This window comes from Melanotaenia boesemani, chromosome 15, assembly GCF_017639745.1.
Source record: "Melanotaenia boesemani isolate fMelBoe1 chromosome 15, fMelBoe1.pri, whole genome shotgun sequence".
Classification (NCBI taxonomy): domain Eukaryota; kingdom Metazoa; phylum Chordata; class Actinopteri; order Atheriniformes; family Melanotaeniidae; genus Melanotaenia; species Melanotaenia boesemani.
The window spans coordinates 8,304,253-8,329,724 of record NC_055696.1 but is presented as its reverse complement, the minus strand read 5'-3'; the positions used below and the strand labels follow the sequence as shown (position 1 = coordinate 8,329,724).

The window sequence follows — 25,472 nt, the reverse complement described above, 5'->3', positions numbered from 1 at the left end:
CTCAGACTGTTTCCCAATCCTGTTCCAAGGAACCACCCCTGAGATGCATGCTTACAGGTTTTCCTGCTCCAGCACATGTGACTCAGATGAACAGATAACCTTATCAGTTTGTTCTGCAGCAGTCTCGTGTAGATTCCTGAATTTAATTATTTAATCTATTTATTTAGTTCTGTGTCAGGCAGAGGGGCTCGATGACCAAGATTGGAAAATTATCTCACAACATACATTTTTTGCTAGTTACACAGAACTTAGTTACTTTTAGTGACAGTAATTCTGTAATCTAATTAGTTACTTTTAAACATATACGTTACTCAACACCAGTAAATTAAAGGCTCTGTATTATCAACACGTCTGCTTGGTAAGGTCTCTACATGTATATGTTTTACTCCACCAACATAGCTAAAAAAAAAGCCAGGCTGTATCAGGAGAGCCTCGCTTGAACTAACACCATCTCCGAATTAAGGCTCAAGTTGTTCCACTAACACATTTCAGCAGCATCTAATCAACGCTAATTCAAGCGAAGCTTACATAGCCTGGCTATGTGAGAGATCCTGAGGAACGTAGGAAGCCCTGACGAGTGGATGATGAAAAAGAGGAGCTGGCAGAAAAAGAGAGCAAGCCGAGAGCTGTCATTTTCTCAGCAGCTGAACAAAGAATGCTGATGGAGATCAGTGACATGTCATGAGGTTCATGCCTGGTGACGCACTGACTCCTCTGGAGTCAGATTGATGATTGTAACTGAAAAGAGCATTTTATTTCACTATTCATCCAATAGCATGCAACTATGCCCCTTTGAGGTGAGGCAGAGTACTGTCTGCGTCTCCTGCCGACTTTTCTCTGCACTTTATTGTACGATCAGCATCTCTCACACATACATTAAAGACATTACACAGACTCTAGAGAGTCATGTTGTTCAAATATTTTTGTGACATTCATGTTGGCGATATTCCCCAAGGAACGAATATAACACCTTCCAGTTGGGTCCTTAGGCAAGACTCTTAATGCCACTGCCTTAACATTATAGGTCATTTTGGATAAAGATGCTAGCTAAATGACTGTAATGTAATGTAATGTAATGTAATGATATGCTGAGGAACAGAAACAGGCATGAGTCATGCAACCCAGTTTGTACTGGACCACACAGTCAGAGGAGAGGCACAGCTCGCCACTGCCCCGCCCGGGATTTCTGCCCTGTATTTGATCGGGAAAAATCAGCTATTTTTGTGTAGTCATACTGAAAATGCATTTTTAACACAGATCAGTGGAAAATATTAATATTTATTTTAAGTACTTTTTTAAAATCGTTTTTCTTATTTATCATGACATTTCTGATGGAGATGTATGAGGACTTTAAAAGTGTCATCACCAAAAAAGCTAATACAGCCGTGATTAATAAAGCGAGGGAAGCAGCATGGCAAACAATTGCAGACAAACTAAATGCGCAAGTTATACAAGTTCAATACCATTGTCAATTGTTACTTGTTGATTTCAATGTCCTCGTTTATTTAAGGTCTCCTCTTGTGTTATAAATCTGTTTACATAAAGCAGCTGAATTGTCTCTGTATGGCCTGAATGCACTTTGAATTAAGCATGCACCCTCTGCAGGGTCATCAATAAAAGGGCAAGCCATGGTTACCAAAGAGGAAACCTTGTCTCTGTCTACCTACATCTTTTTCTGTCTATCTCTTTAGATTAGTTTTCTCTTTCTCTATCTCGCTCTTTAAATACCCTAAGCCTGTTTTATTTCTAGTTTAACTGACAAATATATCAGAAAGTACATATTTTTAATTAGTAGCAACAATGAGGCATCATAGTCAAAAATCAATTGAGACTTGCAAAATAAAAATCTGTTTCACAAACAATAAGCCAGTATTCACAGGGATGACAAAATTAAAAAAATTAAAAGAGGAAGGTTTAACTAATATCTCCTCTTGAAACGTAAGTGAGGGTGTGATAGGGTTTGCATTCGGTATGACTCAGTGAAAATCTGTGAGGAGTCTGACCTGCCGTAACAGCCCGATCTGTTCCATTTCTTCTCTCAAGTGCTCCATCTTCCTCCTCATCGTGAAACTGGGGTCTGTCGAGTTGTACTCCTGACGGCTTGCTCTGGTGAATGCTGAAATTATATATGAGTTTCTGAGTTCCAGACAAAACACCATGAAACATGAAAGCTAAACAATAGTTTTTAGTAGTAGCTATAACAAATCACGCAGGTCAACCACAGGACATTGAGGTCTGCTTTATTTCAGTCTGATGGCCAATATGCAAGTCTGCCAAATGATGTGTTCTGGTTGGTACAATACTGAAGCAAGAAAAAACTGAATATCAAGAAAAGGAGTCAGTGCTACCAAATAAAACTTCACTGTGTGCAAAACTGATCTGTCACCAAATTAGCTGTTGTTAGGGGCCACCAAACACAATCTGTCATAGCTCAGCAGAGGGGCTTTAAATACAGGGATGTGGAAACAAGCAACAATATAATTACTTTAAAGTTTGAGGCCTGTGTCAACATAACATAAATTAAGTCACTGCTTTGTAATAATCATCTCATGTCGAGCCGTGGCTCCTAAATTAAATCTATTAAAAATCATTTTTGACAGAATTTGTGACATCAGCAAACACTAAATTGTTCTCTGTTTAACTGATAAAATATCATGTGATTAAACTTCTAGTTTACTCTCTTGCTAGAATGCTATATATTAATAATCCTGAAAACAGATTTCCTTGATTTATTATCAGAGTTAAAAGTGAACTGCCGCATGACCAAAAAAAAAAAAAAAAAAAAAAAAAAACTTCTTAGGAAGAAAGCAGAACAGTTCCAAAGAAAAACCTTTCCCACTTCCAACGAAAGGATGTTAAAGGCTCCCCCTTTGGCACATCAAAGTCTTCACAGCATGCAGGTGTTAGCCTTGACTTTAACAACAGCTCATCACAGTACTAAACAGTATTGCATAACATTACAAAACATATATGCACCTCTTCTCTGTAGTTTCTTTCATTGCTTTTTCCAGAAATCCAAACCCATGAAGTCATACTCATACTGCATGCAGACACAGATAGTTTCTGTTTCTCAAACAAGAATCTCTTAAACATTAATAACCAAGAGGAAGATCTATTTATAAACCTAAAGACAGGTCCAACTGTCAAAATGGTACAAAATGGTACAGACAATAACTGTCAAAAACAGACAACTGTTTTACCTGATCTTGGCTTTAAACCAAACACTGTCAACGTGGTGCTGAAATCACTGTTGCGCAAACCCTCCTGAGAACAAAACATCCAGTATATTCAGAAAACAGTCAAATAGCTGCTCTAGAAAAATACTGTCAAATTAGATAAATGGCTTATTGTCCGAACATGATGCTTGTCATACCTACCTCACAGTCATCATTCCCAATTGAGTTTTTACGAGCACTTTGACACTTGTACTGTGAGGAAAGAAAAAAACATGTTTATCAAGCTTTGGTACTGAATTAGTTTCTCTTCATTATCTCTGCTTTCTACAAATAAAAGTGTTAAACGTTATCTCAATGACTGTACCAATCTCACTTCAGAAAACCTTGGCTTTCTAAGAGATGTTTGGAGTTATTTGATGCACATCACTAATGATGAAAATCACTGCTCACCAAAATTACTAAAAAATATTCATTCTCCAGCTATAGTACTGTACTGTCTCTTACTATTCTGGTATTGTTTAAAGATCCCATATTATGCAAAAGTCACTTTCTAAAGATTTTCCAACAGCCATATGTCAAATCAAATCAAATCAAATCAAATTTATTTATTTGATAGGGACAGTATGTTTCATGAGTCATGTCACACACTACAGCATTTTAGCCAAGTCTAATTCTCTATGCCCGTCCCTAGTTAGGCTTTTACAAAAAACACAGACGACAGTGACTATACACAATACAATACAATGCAAAACAATAAAACATCACAAATACAACATGGGATGTTCATGTGTCCTCATAGCCTGTGTATGAGGCCCAAAAATGAAAAAATTCTGTCACCTCTTTCACTTGCTTGCTCCTATTTTTTTGTGAATGTGTGCTCAAATGAGGGAGTCTGAGATCTTTCCCTTTGTGACGTCACGAAGGGAAAAACTACTCCCCTGGGTGGTGGATACTGCCATAGCAGTTGGCTGAAATTAAGGACCAACGCTGAATTTGTGGTAATACAATTTGAAAACAATGTTGTTGGACCTCTGACACTCATATGAAATTGTTGAAAAAAATGTATAATATGGGACCTTTAAGCTCAGGTTAAAGATATTAAAGCTGCAGTAACTACAATATAGAAAAGAGGATGCTGTGTTTAAAAAAAAAAAAAAAAAAAAAAAAAAAAAAAACAGGATAAAAGCACAATGGGAAATTGTGTTTCCAGAAAGATTTTCTGGCCCATCTGGATCATCCAAAGACCTCAAAGGCAGATCATTTGGATTCCAGATGACCTGAAATTCTTGTAAATCAAAATCTTGTAAATAAAAGCTCATAAAGTATGGCTTTTGAGGCAATGCTCTCTCATACCTTTAGGTAATCTTTTCTCAGGTACTTGTTCCGCCTGCGGTCTTCATTCTGATTGAGTATGGGTGGGACTTCAGGCCACTTTGGTTCTGAATCTGATTGGTCTGTCTTCAAGTTGCCATCAAAGGAGCAGGAGGAAGAAGGCTGCAGAGGTAAAAATGTGCAAATAAAATAATTTTCTGCATTTTGCAAAGAAAAATTCTCTAAACAATGACTTTATTGACATTAAAAACTGTACCTGCCCGCTCAGCACTGATGCACCACTACTTCCTTCATCCAGAGAAGCACTAAAAGACAAAAGTAACATCAAATGTCTTTGTCTATATACAGTCAACATATTTGATTCCAGTACAACAGTAAATCAGATAATCTGGAAAACCATGCATGATTCACACCACATGCCACAACTTAATACCTAATATTACCCAATTTATAGAGCTGGGAATTATACTTTAACAAATCAATCATTTATTTCCATTTTTGACTGTTCAGCACAATGTGCCACTAAATAGACAAACCAAATCAGCTGCTTGTCTATTTAGCTTCTTCAAGCTGGTAACAAGCCTAGAAATGGTAACAGTCAGCTGAGGCAGGAACTAATCCAGGGGAACTGTGATTGCAAAAATACAATTCTTTACCCCGGGTATGGAAAGAGAAGGGTGACTTCTTTCTTTTATCACATAATGAAGATTTATTGCGTTATTTTATTTATTTATTAACAGGAAGTCAAATGCAGTCAGAAAGTGATAAAGTGGGAGTCCCAGCTCTTCCACATCACCACCCAGCCCAACAAGGAGAGCGACTCTTCTCTAAAAGCAGAGATTCCTCTTGCTTTTCTTGCATTACTTCTGAATTCTGATGCACAGAACTTGAATTTTTAACTGCATCTACTTCCTAGTTATCAGCAGCATAAACACACAAGGAGGGGAAAATAATTACTTTTCTCTTTGCCTGACAATATTTTATATCAACAGTCTCACTTGTCTACATGTGCTACATATGGGTTCCCCAAGTCAAGTCTTCAAGATCTACTATCCTGCAACTTTTAGATGCAACCCTTCCTCAACACACCTGAATCAAATGAATGGCTCATTACCAGGCGTCTGCAGAGCTGAATGACATGTGGATGAGGGAATTGAGCCATTTGATTCAGGTGTATTGGAGAAGGGTTGCATCTAAAAGTTTCAGGATAGTAGATGACTAAACTTGGGCACCCGTGTGCTAGATGTTAGCCTTGCCATGTCTAAATTCTGCCCAGACAACAGATTCATTATTAATCAAATTCAATGAGTAGCTGTGTTAAACGCATTAGTTCTTGCCTAGGTCTAACAGGTTATTCTGTTATTAAAGTCAGCTAACCTGTGGACAAATCAGTGGCTCAAAATAGAGTAAAAAAAATGTGTGCAGATAACATCAGTTTGTAGCTGTAAATCAAACTTTGTCACCCCATGAAAAATATCTGCTTGAGAAATTTACGTCTGTGCATGTGCAGAAAAAAATCTGGCTGAGGTTTGAATGGTTACATTCTTTACCACAGTCATAAATTATAACACGCTTGAGTTGATTTGTCACTAACCAATCAGTTGGAGGTGAAAAGACAGGGTTAGACATTTACAACTGCAACTTCAGAGTTTTGCAGAGTTTTTATTTTGCATCTGTGAAAAACTGTTTATAAAAGCACTTCTATTTTTTTACAAATACATTTTTTTACATTCCTACAGATTCTTTTCTACTCATGCACGAACTTGATTTTCTCAGGCAGATTTTTTTTTTCATTTACACTGCGACAAAGCTTGATTGACAACTACAAACTCTAAAATTACTTGCAAAAATTCATTTACAACCACAAAAATATTATAACTGATTTGAGCCCATAGGATGTTTTTGCAAGGATATAATCTCAAGTGCTCAACGACCTTAGTTTTGTCCTTTTTATTGCACCATTGTACGTACCTACGAGCAGCCTGAGGTGGGAGCCTCGGTTTGCTGCTGCAGCTTCCAGAATGACTGAGGAATCTGAAGGAAAAAACATGGACACATAATCAGAGCCATTCGTTGTTGTTTCATTGCAGGATGAGTAATACATTTCCAAACAACTTAAAGTGACTCAAGTTATCTTTCATCATGTGTGCGTGTTTTCAAGGTACAATCATGATCAGCGTCCATGTTTGAGTAATTCTTTTAGCAACAATAATCAAGTATAAGATAGCATGTCATTGACATGATGTGGAAATGTTTTCATATATTCAAGTAACAAACAACCATTTATTTTCATCATACTTATATAGGCTTAAAAATGAAGTCTCTATAAATTACTTTAATAGAATTAGTTATACACCTTATGAACCACGCTGGCTGTACCAGGATGACAGTAGCTCTTCACCACATCTGACATGCAAACTATCTGTATATAAATGGAGAGAAAAACCCCATACATCTACCTGTGTGCCCGGCCAGTCACCCTCCGTCTGTGAATAAGACTTTCTGCTCTGCAAATTAAGGACCGTCGTCTAGAAGCCACAAATCAATCAAGCAGAAGCAGGGTGAGGGAAGAATTAAGAGAACAAGAGATGATGAGTGAAAGAGAAAAAGGGACTGAGAGTAAAGTAAAGCTGAAAAAGATTTGCAGAGACAAAAGAAGTACAACAGTTCTGATGGAGCAATATTTGGTTAAGCAAGGAGGACACTGGAAAAGTGGATCTAAGCAGTGCAGCAAATGCAGATCTGCCAGTCATCACACCTGCTCTGCTGTTCCTGCTGCAAAAGTTGAACAGCAATCTTCCTCAGATCCAGCTCTTCTTTCAGCTCATCATCCTCTTCCTCCACTAGCTGCTCCTTATCAGAACTGAGGAAAGTTGAGAATTAAATCTGAAGTTAGGATCCTAACAACACCACCACAAGCAAAATGCTCAAGTTTACAAACTACAATAACCTTTAAAAGTCTTAAGACAGGCTATAAAACACGAAAGATCCTTTGATATAACAATGCATCCTGTTAACAAAACCATGTCATTTCAACTTATGACCACACTGTATTTACCATATGCATTTGAGTTAATGTATAAAAAATCCACAATAGTCCACCAGTTTGCAAAAATTATAATTAATTAAATATACAAATTTTTAAGGGACAACAGTATGAATACATTTCTAAATGATCTTAAGTGACTCAAGTATTCTTTCATCATTTGAGCAATACGTTGTGAATCCAGTTCTTCTAAACAGATTTCCAGAATTTCCAGAATCCAGAAGCAAAGTTCAGAGATCAGTCAATCAAAGAATCATGCTGATAGATGCAATGCATATATAAATGAGGTCATAAAAGGAACTTGCAGTTTTTATATACGTGACTAACTAAGCTGTCAGAAAATGTCACCCTTTTTGGACTCAGGAGTAATCTCCTCATTATTATTATGCATTTTCACCCTGCAGTTTATTTGTAGAGAATTATAGATTTATAAAGAACTTTCCCTTATGTCCACAAATATCTTTAAGTTGAATGCTTTGTCCTGTAACAAATGACACATTACTCACTAAATTTAGAAAATATGTTATATATTATTATAAATAATAATGATAATAATAAGATGAAGAAGAAGAAGAAAAGAAAAAAAAGTCTTCCCCTAAGCACCACTGCATACGTTCCCAAACTGAAAACTGTGCTTGTGACTCATTTTGATGTCTGACATTCATGATGCACTTTTCTGGAGCTGTCATTGCTTTGCAGCATCTTGAAGCTGACAAGCTGCACTTTACATCTTTTTCCCAGATCAGCGCTTCATGTGACAGATGCTTTTTGCTTTACGAGTCATACACCAGTAACTGGAAATCAACACACTGGCTGTTTTGAACTCACAACATGGCTGATTCAGCAAAGGAACACGAGAGGACGTTATCAGAGGACATGAGGAAAAGGAGAAAAAGTGACAGCAAGAAATAAGGCAAGAATCACGAATCAATCAATCAAGATGAGATGCGAGACAGATGCAGAATTGGCCATCTTTATACCTGTATGCCACCATCTGAACAGCATGTAATTAAAGCAACACTCCTGAACTTTGGCAGATTTTCACACTTTGGTGCCCCCTATCATTCTAACATATTCACTTGAGACTGTCTAGAGAATGGTACAGCATTTATGGATGTTTATATTCCTTTGAATAATATGAAAAATGATTTTAGAACTTCTGAGTCCATGCAATAATTTTCACCTGCTTTTTGGTTATTCTATATATAAAATTTAATTTCATTGTGTATCATGGGACATGTTAAATAGTTTCACATTGTAACATCTTATAAGTTGCCTTATTCAGTTTCCATGTAATGACAGGGTGAACGGTTTGCAATTTATCTGTCTCTATTTTAAAACAGCATCCTTTTTTGGAAACAGGGTTGTACAAACAGTTTTGATTAGGATTAATATAAAAATAACAAAGCTTTGTTATATATGTAGTCGTCAATAACTAAATGTTACAACACAGCACAGCAGCAGCTGCATAGTGTCTCTGTTCAAGCTTTATACCACAGTGTTGTTGACATTCTTGACAACTGTTTGACTTGCCTGTAACATTTTGCAGCCGGGCCCAGTGACTCATTAAAATGTGGAATCAGGGAGCCCCAAACGTTTTCTTGCTAGTCTTTATGCAAAGATGATTTGCATGCATTTTGCAACAACTTCGATTAACAAATAAATAACGTGTTTTCTGAAGTGTCCAACACAAGATTTTCCACCAGGAGGTCAGTTGATAATCTGTTTCACTGAAATGAACTCACCCTGACTCCTCCTTCCAGCTGTCTTTATCTTTGCATTGTTGAGACATGCTAAGCACTTTCTCCAGTTCCTAAAACACACACATACACACACCATTTAAGGACCAACTGTTTCCTCCATATTGTGCTTTTGATATTTTCCCATACTTGATTTAGGTAATCAATTTACAGATACCTTTATACAGGACAAATGACTGCTTTGCTGTCCATCACACTCTGACAGAGCAGGATCCTCATTGGGGTTGGGCTCTATAAAGTCATAGAGATCCTGATCTGATAGAGGGAGGAAGCATCCGCGTTCATCACTTAACTGTCACATTTTAGGCACTTCATTCAACAACCCCGTGTCTCTGTTATTGCGTTCAAAGGGAATATTTGATACTTATTGTCGGTAACCTTTGCAAGAGTCCATTTTGGAGAGAAGGGATAGGGCATCAGCACGAGCTGTCTCTGAAACTTGTGAGTGGAGGCTGATGGTGTCATCATCTGAAGGCTGCAGGAGAGGCAAAGAGTCACAGGAAGTGAAAGCCTCCATCATGATGTCAACTACACACAATAATGAGGCCAGCGAATTATCAAGTCTGTGCACGCATATCCATGAAGCCTGTCAAAGTACTCAAAATTGCTTTGTGGAAGTTGGGGCTTGTTTCTGGGACCATACACAAACTCATTTATACATGTACTAAGGGTAAAACAAAACCAGAAAAAGTATCTCAGCTGAAAGTAATGTAGCAATATTTTTACTTACCAGTTACTAAGCATCAGTGTTTTCTTTCAGCAAAATACATAACACAATATTTGAGAGTTAAATTTACTGCTCTAGGCGTCTAGCCAGATATTCTGCTAAACTTGACATATTAATCAAAGACTGGTGCAAGTTTCCAATGTTGTTCTTCTGACAGATGGGTAATTAGATGTGTTGTAGGCACTTGTAGAATAGATAAACATGCACAAGTGGTTTGAGGCTGAAGACTCCACTTTAACCTCTGCTGCCATCCTAGACTCATAAAGTCTGTAAGTCAGCTATCAGCCCAGATTGAACACCTGCACACACATACACACACACACACACACACACACACACACACACACACACACACATACACAGGTGTATGCTAGTACCCAGGTACCATTCACTCCATGAGAAATTACCACACTAATTATATTTGCTACCCTTTCATGTGGTTTAATTTGAGACTCCAGTTTTTTTAAACCACAGTCTACAAACTTTAACCCACAGAGCTGATGTAATTGTGTAATTCTGTGCCAGAAGTTCAACTTACTAAGGCCTATCTTATCACATGGGAATAGTTACATTGTGGGTTGTTGTTGTCTGAACCAAAAAGTCTTTACATTTCTTAGATTTAGGAAGAATTGGGCAGACCTAAGTAGACTAATACTTGGTGGCAAGCAACTTCATTTTAACACTGTGTAACAGTGAACAAGGTGGAAGATTGTGTAGGTTGTACATATCTGTTTCAAACATAGTCATACGCTAATGCAGTGTTTCCCAATCCAGGTCCTCGGGACCCCCTGCCCTGCATGTCTTAGACATGTTCCTGCTCCAACACACCTGATTCAAATTAACAAACTTCCTCACCAAGTTCTCTTGCCGCCTGTTAACGAGCTATTCATTTAATTCAGGTGTTAAAGTAGGGCTACATCTAAAACATGCAGGGCAGAGGACCTGGATTGGGAAACACTGCTCTAATGGCAGTTTCATCTTTTAGAACAGCGTGTTTGAAATCTGACCTCTGTTGTAGACAGCCTCTTGTCGCCATTGTCACTACCAATTCCAGAGTCAGGCCCGTGGTTCTTAGTGGGATAAAAATCTTCCATGCTGGAAGCATGTAAAACAATTTGTGTATTACATATTGAATGAAATGGAAAATAGATGTGGCTGTGTAACATGAAAACATAATCTAAATACAAAGAGGCAACATATTATAGCATCTGTAAGTGAGCACAAGTGATAAACTAATAGCTTATGCTTTATATCATGATGTCAGAACAAAACTTGATGAATCCTTCCTTACCTGTCTGTGAGCGGCTGTGGAAGGCAACGTTTGCTGAGGGAGGGGAGATCCAGGGTGTCTGGCTTTTTGTCCATTCGGCAAGCTTGGATGTTCAGGTACTTGAATATATGCACTTTTCCCTTCAAACATATCTGAAATATACAGTCATGCACAAGGTATCTGAAGCATCTGAGTGGTAACCTCCACAGAGAAAAACACATTCATTCATCCACTAGATGGTGTCATTCCATCAGTTTCATACACTGGGAACTTCGATTTATGTTTTTTTTCAGTCGCTTTGCTGTATTTTTCACATCAGAACACATTGTGCACATTTGCACAGCTGTTCATGCATTTTTCAAAACAACTACTGCAAACTGCAGAAGATAGTGGATAACCTGCAAAAGCGTGTCACTTGCTAAAATTAGGTAGTTCATTCCTCAGAAGTAAGCAAGTATTTATGTCGATGAAACTTTCATAGCCATCAAATTAAAAAGTCCTGTCACCACTGAGTACAAACAAGTTACTCAAATGGCTTAGTCATGTTTTCATTATGATAGTCTAATCTCTCTCTTAAATACAAAAAAAAGTCAGATCTTAGAGACTACAGAGAAGCTACAGTAAAGTTACATGTCACTGTTGTTAGTAGGATAACTGAATACATGACACGGTTTACACTTCATATGCTCTTTGCCATCTTTCAGTAATTTGTTCAAAGCATTATGCAAAAAAAAAATATATACACTTCAGTCACTTATATACAACAGACTTAAAGTAAGTATCGACCCTTGGGTAGAGTTGTGCACAACTGTAAACAATATACTTCTGTAACAGTACATATTACTGTACAGTATTTAACTGAACATACTAAATCACTCCCGCGATGTTCTCGTCTGTCTGGCCACATATTTTCATTGACATCACATCAGATATCATCCCTTGCAATGCATGCCCATGGCTGCTAGCAGAGCCATTTGAGTATGTGGATGCTGATCGAACACCTTCTGCAGAAAAAAAAAAAACTCCTCTAGTGGATTTAGTGAAAGCTAAAACATTCCAGAAAAATATTAGAAAGAAATGTTTAAAATCTGTTCCATAGATTTTGATAACTAGTTTAACTCTTGTGTATGTAATGGCTCGAGCAATGAAATGAGGACTATTAGTTTTATGTGGATTGACTATTCTGCAGTTGTAAGTATAGTTAATTTTGACTGATATGACTAAAGCAAATGTCATCAAATAAGAGAACATTTTATGAAAGCAAATGGTGCATGACCAAAAGCATTTGCAATCTGATAAATGCAATGAGAAATGCTACTCTGATGTGCACAAATGACTAATTGTTGTGGAGTTTGAACTAATAGTTAGGAAAATGTTAATTCTGATGTGAGAATTGCACCAAAGCAACTGAAAAAAACTGTAAACATATATTAGAAATACTTGAATAAAGTCCACAAATGCTATTTATGAAAGCCAAATACAAACTTATAATAAAAGTGCATACCTGAGCAGGTGGAGACTGCATAGGATTGTTGTCCAGGATGATGGTTTGCAGCTGTTGGAGTTTCCTGTAAGCTGGAGGAATCTCTGTGATTTTATTGCAAGAGAAGTCAAGACGGATGAGGGGCAGGTCAGCCAGTTCTGAAAGTACAAATGAAATGAATATTAAAAAAAACAGCTTCTGTTGCACTGACGTGCACTAAAGTTTTTTAAACGGCCTTGTAAAGTCCAAGGATTTTTTTTTTCCTCTACCTCTGAGGAAAGAAGAAACATTATATTAAAAAAATATTTGGGAGGTTAAACCTTCAGTTTCTATTTTAAATAACTGACTTTGCACTCATGTTTATTAATTTCTTTTTATTAAATAGTGTGTGTTCTAAAAATATGCATTACTTCAGGCTATAAAGGTAAAAGAATGCATATGTTCCAGGTCATAATAGGTACAGTTTAAAAGAACTTCAGAAAAATGTGTTTGCTCTTAAGATAAACCAATATATTATAAACTATTTGTCAACAGGTTGAACAGAATTTAAGATCCCAAAATTCCTACCATGCTACTCAACAGTATCTTTCCCTGGTAAGATAATTTCAAAACTATTAATCTTTCTTACTTTCTTTCTTTCTTTTATTATCTGTATCCTCTCACTCAGGTCTTTAATTTAAATATATAATTGTGTGACATTATTAAATTTTCATATAGTCCGAATTAAAATATATGCAGGAAATGAGAAGACACTTCAGTTTAGGTAAGCTCTCTGACTGGATGCAAGAAAGAAAAATATACAGACAGACAACACAAAAGATTTAATCCAGAGAAGTGTTTTTGACTGTGGCTGGCATGAATAATGAGGCATGAATGACGAGGTATTACTAAAGAGCAAAGTGAAACAAAACAGAGATCACCGTTTTAAAGAGACTAACCCTCAGGCAGCATGTGAAGACAATTCTTCCTGATGTTAAGCTCTCGTAAAGCCTGAAGCCTCCCTACCTGGGAAGGCAAGACCTGGATCTCATTGCAGCTCACATCCTTCAGTGGGAAGAACAAAGTATTACCCTGGCTGCAAATAAGCATGTCGTCATACGTGCTGGTGCATGCACAGTGCTCACCAATTCCATCAACTCTTTGGCCTTGCCAATCTCTTCAGGGATGGACACGAGTTTGTTGTTGCTCACAAGCAGAACTTTGAGGGGGAGGTTGAACAAGTATTTTGGCAAAACTGACAGGAGATTTCGACTGTAGAGGAAGATAAAAGATTGACCTACATTTAAAACACCATACAGAGGGAATGGGAATTGAGATTCAGCAAGAGAGGAAATGTGTCTCTTTCATGTGATTTCTTTTTTTACTGTTAGTGCACTGAAAGGGGAACAAGCACCTCTTCAGCCACAGCACTGACAACGCAGGGACCTTTACTTTTGCTGAATGTATAAAATAAAACTAGGAAACATAAACCAAAAGGAGTTAGCATTACTTTACCTGATGTCAAGATAAGTCAGCATCTGTAGATTTATAATGGCCTCTGGGATACATTTGATGCAGTTGTGGTAGAGGTTGAGTGACTCGAGGGGGGCGAACAGACACACTTCTGGGGGGATTTCTGTGAGACGATTCTTGGATAGATCTGCAAGAAGAAGAAACAGAAGCTAATAAAACATCCACTTTATACAAACAAAGGTGACTTACTGGTAATAATCATTTTAAGGTCTGTACATCATCCATTGTGTTTCCATTTAGCATGAGAGGTTGTAGATTTGAAAGGCTGATCAATACACACTGACAGAGAAGTGGGTAACATGTCTTCCCATCGAACAATGGTCTAAAATTACACCAGAGTCTTGCTCTGAACATCTAATTGCTACTGGCAATGCAATGTCTCAGGATTTCCAACATCAACCTAGGAGTGGCACAGAAATGGATTTAGATTTGTGAGGATAAGTACAAATAGAACACATACCACATTATTTCTTTAGTAAAAAATCATCAGACATTTTTTGCTATTTGTAGAGAAAAGTGGCAGCTGGATATTTCATGTTGTTAAAACTAGTTTATCTTCATGAGTGTTGCTGGTGACATTTAAGTTGCATAAGGACATTTTCTTAAAAAGAGACTTGATATACAGTAGCCTTTTTTTTTTTTTTTAAACCCTGTCCTGTCCAGCATCCTAACATACAGAACGGAAGCAGATGGAGAGACGAGCATGTTTGTGAGCATGCACGTGTGACCATGCAACAAGGATTAAACATGTGCTTGCAAGAGGGCTGTGACCACACCGCACCCCGGAGCATCCGGGGGAAACGGGGGAAACCGAGGCCCCAAAGGCCCAGCAGGTCCGCAGAGCACAGAGCCCAGGACAGCCAAAATAGAGAGAGCAGCGGCCCCACTCAGCCCAGAGCAGAGGGGCCCCCAGACTAGGGCCCCCCGGCGTGACGGGGCAGGGGCACTGAGCAGCCTAGGGCGACAGAGAGCAGGCCCAGTGGGCACCGGGCACTGCGGTGCAGGCCGCATGGAAGGCAGGCACCCTGCAGATCCAAGGGCCACCCCGAAGACATATATATATATATATATATATATATATATATATATATATACACATAATGCAAATCAATCCTCTGGAACCATTTTCCGATCAATCAGGATTTACCAGCAAGAATATTAATCTACTCCTCCTCTAGTCAATGGATACAAGTGCATCTTTACATTTGCATCTGCTTCGTACAATAAAATATTTAGTATTCTGGCTCTCTTAACTAGAAGATCAAAGCATAAGAGCTCACTCTAGCAGATGCTGGTGGTTTTGGTCATTACTAAAGGCTCTGATCCCATTTAAAATTCTACGCATCTTTGTATGTTTATTTAAATCAATTTCGTGTGCATAAAATTTCTTTCTTGGCAAAAATTTGAGACTAAACCATTGCAATACACCATTTCTCTGCGTTGCTGAATCACTCTCTCAAAACATTTCCACGAACAAGCATGTCAGTACACACATATTTAGACCATCTTTCCACTGCTTCATTGTTTTCTGTTCAACAAACCCTGAAAAGAGCAGCACCTTCCCAGAAAACAGAAAACAAAAGCAGTCTTGTGAAAACCTATGAGGACAAGAAATTTAAAGGCCACCTTGTACTGACCTTCAGATAGTTATTGATTCAGTTCTGGGAACGTGTGTGTGTGTGTGTGTGAACAATCTTGTTTTCTGCATTATCTCTGGCTGATAGGATAATTAGAGGCCTTGGTGTGAATCTGCACAGACCAAGATAAACAGAAAGCTTTCAATTATTCCATCCCACCTCCCCAAAGTGCCCCATCCTTTCAGCTGGAACAACAAATACTGTTGCACCATCATCCCCTTAATAGAAGCAATTACATGTCACTACCCCTCTTTATTAGGCTATATAGGCTTCATTGAAAGCAACCACTCACTGACCTGCTGCCCAGAGATTACCCTTTTGTATGGATGGAGAATAGATAATATATATCAGCTAGTTTTTTTTTTTTTTATTCTGTTTGAATTTAAATACATGTTCACTCTACTCCCCGAAGTTAAAAGTTATCACTTGGTGGTCATTTAAGCCATAAATAACCACCAACACACCTGGCAGGACCTCCCTAAAGCTGTAGCTGGATTTTTGACTGCAGTCAATAATCAGAAGTGAAACTCAAACCCTGAGACAGCCAGTAGCTCAAAGGGATAAGAAGTTGAGAGGTTAAGGGAAACAGAAATTACCACATGGAAAAAGACCAAAGCTGAGGTCACAGGGTTTACTGGCTCTCCATTAAGAGTGAATTCTGCCTGTCCCTGAGGCTTGGGTCATGATGGCGTAACCCAGCTGCACATAGACAATTCCCCCACCTCCCTCCATCCATCCCTCCTGCTCCACAACTGGGGATTCGTATGTAGCAGAATTATGAGGGTCGATGATAGAGAGATGGGGAGGAGGGGATCGGAGGCAGTCTTTGTATGCCTGTCCATCTCAACCCCTTTCTCCCTCCTCCTCTCCAGACTGTACACCATCTGCAGGCCACAGCGGGTCTTTAATCCACCTGCTGGTTGCCTAGAGCTCCCACAGGACGAGGCTTGCTAAGCAGACGAGCACTCTATCAAGGCTTCACTGCTCTAGACAAATATATTCATTAATTTTTTTTCTTTTTTTGATGATGTCTGATCTTCCTGTGACACAGCAAAATCTATACTTATACATATCCTGCTACGTTCTGTAGCAAATAACACACTGAGTTTTCTCTCTACTTGGAGTTGATATAAAATTATTCTGAGCAACCTGCAGCAATGTGACCATGATATCTGTCTGGCAGGTTTTGGGTGTGGTCTGTAGTGAAGCTCCAGCATTTATTAGCAAAACTGTTTTACTAATTGGTAATGCTGACAGGTTTGTGTGATGTTTTGCCTGAGGAATTAGCCAGTCCTTGCATTAGCTATATTTGCTCTGCAACTTGTCTGTAAGTGCTTGTTATCATAGTCCAACATCAATTTGGTCCAAGTCTTGCCCATATGTTGCATTCATGCATAAACTATACTTCCCTAATGAGATATGCTCTTTAAAATACCTTGCTAATGCTTTAATAGTGATGCACGTACTGACTTCTAATAGACTAGATGCAGACAGATTTATTCAGAGCAAACATAAAGTACTACTGTCCATAAAAACATTTTATTTAGTTCTTAAGCTTTCCTCATATATTTTAAATAAAAATTTACAACCTTAAGTTGAGTTCCTGACCACATAAAGTCAAATCACATACTTTAACCTATGAAACAGAACCTGTGGCTGGACACTTGATACAAAATTTGAAACAACAGCTCATTCTAAATAAATCACATTTCAAAATTATATTGAAATGGCCACATATATATATATATATATATATATATATATATATATATATATATATATATATATATATATATATATATATATATATATATATATATATATATATATATATATGTATATATTACAACTGACATAGACCAGTATTTTATCATTAGAATGTAATATGGTACTAGAAAGAAACAACTAAAGGGGTAAATAGTAAATTATAAGGTTAAATGATAACAGGTCAGTGATATGATTACACAGAAAAAAAGCAGAGTCTAAAGATAAATAGAGGTTCAGTTATCTGATAAAGAAAAAAAAACATACAAATTTTGGAGAAATTTCAATATAATCTTTCTTGACATAAAATAGCCAAGATTTTAAATATTTCATCATCTTCAGCACATAATATCATCAAAGGAATTAGAGAATCTGGAGACATCTCTTTGTGAAAGGGATAGGGCTGAAAATCAATATGAATGCCTGCAAAAAAAAAAAAAAAAAAAAAAAAAATACAAGCATAATTCTCTACTGGAAATCGCTGTATGAGCTCAGGAACTGTTCTAGAAATCATTGTCTGAACAGTTTGTGGTGCATAAATGTAGGTTGAAGGTCTTTAATGCAAAGAAGAAGCTAGGAACACTGGTGAGCCAAAGCTCATTTAAAATGAACCGAGGCAAAGTGGTAAATAAGACTAATTGAAATATTCAGTTTTTTTTTTTTTTTAAATCAAAGACTTGCGGCTTGCTTTCAGCACGCAGTTCAAAAGCCTGCATCTCTGATGGGGGGTTGCATTAGTGCTTGTGCCAATGGAAACTTGCACATCTGGAAAGGCACCATCAATGCTGAATAGTACAGACTTTAGGACAATATGTTGGTCCCTTCCAGATGATGTCTTTTTCAGGGACAGCCTAACATATTTTAGTGAATCAATGCTAAACCACACATTGTTTCAACTACAGAAGATGGCTTTGTAGTAGAAGAGTCTGAGTGCTAGACTGACCAGTCTGCAGACAATAAGACAATATTTCCTCTTCCTATGGTCCAACAACTGGTGTGCTCAGTTCCCAGAGGTTTACAGAATATTGCTAAAAGTGGAGGGGCTAACATGGCCATGTTTCAACTTTTAAAAAATGTGTTGCTGCAGTCAAATTCAAGATATGTTGATGTTTGCATAAAAAAGCTAAATGTCTCAATTTTAACATTTGATATGTTGTCATAGGTGTATTTTCAATAAAATGTTGGTTCATGAGATTTGGGGACCATTTTGTTTTTACTGAATTTTAAACCGTGTTACATGAACTCCTTTGGAATTGCACTTCAAGGATACTCAAGTGGGCAACATTTGTGATGTGATGTGATTTTACATATTTTCATATCACAAATTAAATCAATTATAATATCTGTTACGTGTTGTAATTGTTGAAGATTATAATGTTGAGTCATCTTTCAAATTTGGTATTTTATACAACCAGTGATCAAATAATTTCTGCAATATATCACCATGACTTTAATTATTTGTTTTTAGCTGTTGCTCAGAATTATGAGAAATTATATTTTTAGTCTGTAGCCAGCAGTATTCAGATCACTGACAAAGAACTAACCTAAACAAAACTAACAGTTTACATCTTCAAATCACCATGAAGAATTAATAAGAAACCCAAATAATTATTCCATGATCATCATGAGGAAAAAGACACAAACTCATTTTTTCATTCTAAGCAACATCTTCCAGCCTCTGTGTGGGGTTCTTATCAACATCATTAAACCTCTTGTTTTCATATTATTACCAAAGAATAGTATTATTTTATTGTTCAAATGTTAAACAACAGTATCAATCATCGGATAAAGTTTTCCAGTTATAAGTAATGCATGCGTCTTGTCTCAGCATGCAGAGGTACATGTCAAAGAATCCTAAGGAAATAAACACGTTACACTGGATTGGGATTTTTTTTTTTTTTTTTTTTTTTGGTTTTGTGGTTGCATGGCTATGATGACTGCAAAAAAATAAGTAAAGAAAACTAAAGAAAAACAGCTTTCTTATGAGATGGAAAAAGATATTTTGATGGGTATACCTTTACCCTCCAAGAAGTGTCAACTATTCTGCCCCAGTTGACCATAACATGAGCAAATAAGAAGCTTTCTGAAGACAAACGGTGGACCAAGTAACTATTGAAACCTATTTTTGCTGCAATGATTAAAAACAAAAGTAAAAAAATAAGCTTAAATTACTCAAAACAAGGATATGGTATATACTAAAATAATGACTTAGTATCTCAAACTGAAAATACGAGCACATTGAGGTGTTGTGTTTTTAACTCTCAGGTGTCTGGGCAGCTTGTGGCATGAGTCAGTCTTCCTCACACTTGTTTTTTAATGAACAGAGGCAGTCAGTATTTACACGGGATGATTATTAAATCTAAGAATGTCAGATTCTTGATTCTTACCCTTGTGAGAAGACTGTCCGTCAAGTGTTAAACTTTAAAGGAATGTGGCGACAACACAGTGTGAGATTTACTTTGCTCCAGTCACACAACATAACATGCGATGTATATTTTTCCACCTGTTTCAACAACAGTAACTCAGGGTAGTACACTGTTAAAGTTTGGTTTTGTTGCCAAACTCCTCTCCCACGCCTTTCTTTTTTCTTTGTATTGTTTAATGACACATTCCTTTCATCCTCAGCATTATTTGGAAGTCAGACATTATACTAAACCCTTCACAGAAAATACAAGAATGTGTAATATGTTGAGGGATTTGCTGCATGATGGCACATTCAGCACAATTATCAGCTTTGGTACAGTCATATGAAGGCAAAATAAACAAAATCAAATCTCTTTCATGACCCCTATATACTTTAAATAAACAGAGATGTTCTCTTAAAATCCTGATCATTCAATGCAGCCACTTTTCCACACTTTTCTGTAAAGCTGTGTCCAACACACACATAATAACACACCAAAAGCACCTCACATTCTGATATGTGTATACTCTTGAGGGGAGGGTAAGGGCAGGCAGGGGCATGCTGGGATCTGAACCTAATCATCTGTTGGAGCACTGCTCTCCTACTCTAGTGCACAATGTCGGAGCAGCATCACAGGGCTCTTGTATTTTCTCATAGCACAACAAACTAACTGGAGACAAACTGTGAAGAGGAAAATCCAAACAGACACTCCTGTGTTAGCAGACCTCTCGCTCCAACTGATCAGATGTTAAACGGTGGCCACTCATTAGCAACTGCTGTGTGTTTTCTAAAATTGGCAATATAATTTAGTTCAATAAAACAACAACTAACTCATGACGGGATGGACCCAACAGACATGTGGCCTTTATACTGCATGAGTTCCATTGATCAGATAACAAAGCATAGATCATCTTTAGATGACTGAATAGTGCTTTAAGCTCTTTAAAGTCATAGTCTTTTAATGAGGTGAATCTAAAGGATATATAGATACTTCCTGTCTAACCTACCAAAAACCCAAGAGAAGTGAAGTAAACTACCGAAGAAATAAAAACAAATTATGAAATGTCCAGTCAATATAAATTGACTTGTTCTGTTAAGTGTAAATGGTTTTGGTTTGTTTTCAAGCAGTAAATGTAAATGTAAAGCTTTTGTGCTGCACTGCAACACAGTTTCTTTGCACAACTGAGATTGTGACTTAGGTAACAGACGGTGCAGTAGAGGGTTGATCTCTCCTTGCACATTTGAAGTGTGACTTCCCCCCGGCACACCCTTCAGTTAACCTGTTAAAATGTAGATGTGAAAGCAAAGTGAAAATGTAAAAACATTTTCTGCGACAGGATTAGTTCCTGCCAAAGCAAAGGATCGCAGTTGTAATAAATGTGTTTTCTTTTACCTCTGATTATGATTGACATAGAACATGGACTTAAGATAAAAGATAACAATAATTAACAGATAGGTTTGAATTAGATAGACAAAAATGGATTCATACCACAACATAGCCCTAATTTTCTGTTGAACTGAGTTTCCCTTGTTGATAAGCAGCCTGTACAAGATATTCAGGCCTTCAGCCCTTCAAGGTTTACAGGACTATATTGTAAGTCTTTGAGGTTGTGTTTAAAGTTAACAAATGCTTCAAAAAGCATGGATGCCCAAAGATTTGAGTCAACACAGTGACTTCATAATCCTTTAGAAATGTGAATAAAATGATGGAATTAGTTATTAGCAGCAAGAAATACAACTCAAATTCCAAATAAGTTGGGAAACTGTGCACAATTTAAATAAAAACTGAATGCAAAGATATGCAAATCTCATAAGCTCATATCTAATTGTCAAATGAATGTGAAAAAAACATCATACATTAAACACATCTTTTTAAAAAAGTGTGTTGTTGTGTCGCATCCCTTCATTTTTTAACAACTTTCCGTAAACTTCTGGAAAACTGAGGACACTAGTTGTTGGACTTTTGGAGAGGAATGTTGTCTCATACTTGTCTGATGCAGGATTGTAGCTGCTTAACAGTCTCGGGACTTGTTTGTTCTATTTTTCGTTTCATGGTGAACCAGATCTTTTTTTTAATGGCCAAAGATCTGAACTGCAGATAGGCCAGTTCAGCAGACTCTTCTCCTGCAAAGCCATGCTGCTGTGATGGATACAGTAAACGGTTTAGCATTGTCTTGCTGAAATACGCAAAACCTTCCCTGAAACACACCTTGTCTGGATGAGAGTAGATGTTTCTTTAAAACCTTTATGTATGCTGCATCGATGTAGCCTTCACAGATGTGTAAACTGCCCATGCCATATGCACTAAAGGAACCCCATACCATCACAGATGCAAGCTTTTTAACTGTCTCTCCCTTCTTAAAAACTACAACAAAAAAGTCCAATAACTGTTAACTAGAAAGATTTTATCCCATTTGCCAGAGAACTTCGGGGGATATCATGCAAGAGGTAAAGTCATCATTCTGCTCTCTTGACATCTCCCTACAACCTTCTTTAAAAGTGTTTTCAGCTGTGTGTCGTCTGACCTTCTGCAAACAGTCACCACCTCTCTTTTGTCAGACTGTTTCCCACAAACTCTGAAAAGTACAGTCATCACACCATTGCTGAAAAAGAGCAGTTGGATACATCAATAATAAGCAACTACAGGCCCATCTCAAACCTCTCATTTTTAAGTGAAGTAATTAAAAAGAGTTGTTCACCAACAGCTTTACAGATTTGTCACACTTAATTATTTTATGTCTACCAGTCTGGATTTCACCACACCACAGCCCTGCAACTGCTCTCATCCTTCTAAACATGGACAGCTGCAGAAGTTCATTTTTGGTTTTGTTAGATCTCGGTGCTGCTTTTGACACAGTCGACCAAAACCTCCTTTTAGACCAATTAGAAAATTGGGTGAAAATCTCTGCTCCAACTGGTTTGAATCCTACGGGAAAGATAGGAACTACTTCGTATCAATTGATAGCGATAGATCTACTCAAACAAAGATGATTTATAGCGTTCCCCAAGGCTCCATTTTAGGCCACTTTTTGTTCCACATCTACATTCTCTCACTAGCTCAATTCACAGAAATAAAGAAAACATCTTACTATAATCATGCTGATGACACTCAGCTCTATATTACTGCCTCACTAGGGGACTCTGGTCTCATACAAAGCTTAAGTGCATGTTTCAGTCAAATCAATATGTGGATGTGTTAGAATTATCTGACTGCAGGACCACTGCCTTCTTTGGCTTTTCTTGTGGATTTCCCCGAGGATTTTTATCATTGTGCTCATATTTTCTGAGCAATGAAACTTTTTTTTAACCACTTGAAGTCTTGTCAAAAGTGTCCTTTCTGGATTTGCATTTTGGGTCTTGGTTCTATCAAAAACATGAGACCATTCACTTTTCCATCCTTTGGTCAGTTCCAACTTTTTTTTGGATGTGTTGCTGCCATCAATTCCAAAATGAGCAAATATTTTCCATGAAATGTCGAATGTCTCATCTTCAACATCCGATAAGTTCATTATGTTCTACTGGGAATAAATTATATGTTTATGAGATTTGTAAATTGCTGCATTTTGTTTTTATTTACATACACAGTGTCCCAACTTTAAATATAAATAAAGAAATAATGGCTTAATGTTAACTTTCTTAATTCAAGCCATGACTGACCTCCAGGGTCTGAGGCCACATTAATCATTATGCACATATTATGAGCTTTTACAAACATTTTACATTATTCCTAATGACACCTGCCAGGATAAACACCCTTGGGTAAAAGGCTCTAAATCCAACCAATGTCTGGTCATGATAAATTGCTGCCATATGGCACATGGACACATCAGGAGGAAGACACTATCACTCTGAGACTCAGCATCCTCTAGATGTCTTTGAAAATGACTGAGAATGATTAATAATGAACCAGCGTCACCATTATTTTTTAATCTGCCTGCAGTAATAAAAAGCTTTTTTTTAAATCACATTTCTGGCTGACATCTAATGCTTCCATCTACAAGGTTTTACCATCTGTACTGTCTGATAATGTGAAATTAAATATGTGCATAGCTGTACCACAGTGTTAAATTAAACTTTGTATGTATGGCCTGGCCTCTAAAAGTCCATTTTCAAAGAACGTGACTGACCTACTGACTGACCTGACTGCAAACTAAGGTCAGCCTTTAAAGAGAATCCATTAAAATACAAGTCAAAAATCCAGTTAAGTAGCAATCGTCTAGCACCTAAAACCAAATCAGACAAAGTCTTCCTCCTGTCGGATGGATTATAAACTATATGAGCATATACACCCAAGCAGGCAGCCAGGGGGTGAGGCTGCAAGCATCCCTGCATCTTTTGTCTGCCGAAAATAAGAAGAGAGAGAAAAAGAACGCGTGCATGGTTGTTCCATAATCACCACAAGTAATATTCAGAAAGCAATCATTTGATCATTTGGCGTAAAGGTTTATTCATATTGTGCTTCAGTAGCCCAGGTGCCAAATCATCTCCAGCTCGCTGTGCAAACCTCTGCACAGCCCCTGCTTGGGTGCGCCTGCCGTCTCATTCATGCGTCTCCAGGGGGGGTGACTGAAAGCTACTGGCGTCGATCAACACAGCCACACAACAGCAGCCGAGCCCCCTTGTGCAGTAAAGTGGTATAAAATATGAGTCACGGTGGACTGTAATTACAATCAGGATGTGGTGCATTTGCAGAAGTCAGCCCAGTGGCCGCTTCATCCCTTTAAATACAGACACACACGTTGCTGCGCCCCTCTCCACAAAACCAGGACAGTCATGCACAATGCGAGCATGCTGCGTGTACCCGTGTCTTACTTCGTCTACACATTTTTGTATGAACCTCTCTTCTACACACGCACAGCAACCCACCTGCTTGTGTCGTATCGGTTAGATCGTAGCTCATCCCTGGATACTCTCTCAGCTTCCTACCGCTCAGGTTCAGGATCCCCGAGCACACGGCATCCTCCAAAGCCCGGTCCAGGCTGCGGGCCGTAAGGTGCTGCTGCTGGTGCTGGTACTGGCTGATGCCGGGGCTCCAGTGAGGTCCGCTGGGATAGTGATGGTTTTGTAGAGCGCTGACAGCTCCCACACCTCCCTGACCAGTCGCCATTTTCGTAAAAAAGAAATTGCCCTGAATAATAACAGCGCACAGCGGCAGTTTCTCCGCCCATGCGCATACAGGGTGCATTACCGGGACGGGCGCTAGGGGCTGGGCTTGTGATGTGGTGCTGCCGCTGGTACTGATGGTGATGATCAGGTGGGTATGGTAGCCATTTTAGGCTTTTACCCCCCTTTTCACCTGATAATAACCACCTATTATTGCAGGGGAACCAGTGCAGCACAGGGGCAGGAGTCTGCAACAAA

At 38.0% G+C, this 25,472-nt stretch overlaps 1 protein-coding gene across 1 annotated transcript in view; it reads right to left on the bottom strand.

Moving 5' to 3' along the window:
- lrch2 (leucine-rich repeats and calponin homology (CH) domain containing 2) overlaps nucleotides 1-25,218 on the bottom strand; it is a 40,847-nt gene extending 15,629 nt beyond the window's left edge. The window contains exons 1-18 of the mRNA XM_042008174.1: nucleotides 24,978-25,218; nucleotides 14,289-14,433; nucleotides 13,919-14,045; nucleotides 13,733-13,838; nucleotides 12,816-12,952; nucleotides 11,333-11,463; nucleotides 11,049-11,136; nucleotides 9,693-9,789; nucleotides 9,472-9,569; nucleotides 9,300-9,367; nucleotides 7,267-7,371; nucleotides 6,968-7,036; nucleotides 6,480-6,542; nucleotides 4,765-4,813; nucleotides 4,530-4,670; nucleotides 3,378-3,428; nucleotides 3,201-3,264; nucleotides 2,004-2,116 (exon numbers count right to left, since the gene is read on the bottom strand). Coding sequence (XP_041864108.1) covers nucleotides 2,004-2,116; nucleotides 3,201-3,264; nucleotides 3,378-3,428; nucleotides 4,530-4,670; nucleotides 4,765-4,813; nucleotides 6,480-6,542; nucleotides 6,968-7,036; nucleotides 7,267-7,371; nucleotides 9,300-9,367; nucleotides 9,472-9,569; nucleotides 9,693-9,789; nucleotides 11,049-11,136; nucleotides 11,333-11,463; nucleotides 12,816-12,952; nucleotides 13,733-13,838; nucleotides 13,919-14,045; nucleotides 14,289-14,433; nucleotides 24,978-25,218 — 1,893 coding nt within the window. The remainder of the gene's footprint in view (nucleotides 1-2,003; nucleotides 2,117-3,200; nucleotides 3,265-3,377; nucleotides 3,429-4,529; nucleotides 4,671-4,764; nucleotides 4,814-6,479; nucleotides 6,543-6,967; nucleotides 7,037-7,266; nucleotides 7,372-9,299; nucleotides 9,368-9,471; nucleotides 9,570-9,692; nucleotides 9,790-11,048; nucleotides 11,137-11,332; nucleotides 11,464-12,815; nucleotides 12,953-13,732; nucleotides 13,839-13,918; nucleotides 14,046-14,288; nucleotides 14,434-24,977) is intronic.
- Nucleotides 25,219-25,472: the final 254 nt, after the last annotated feature.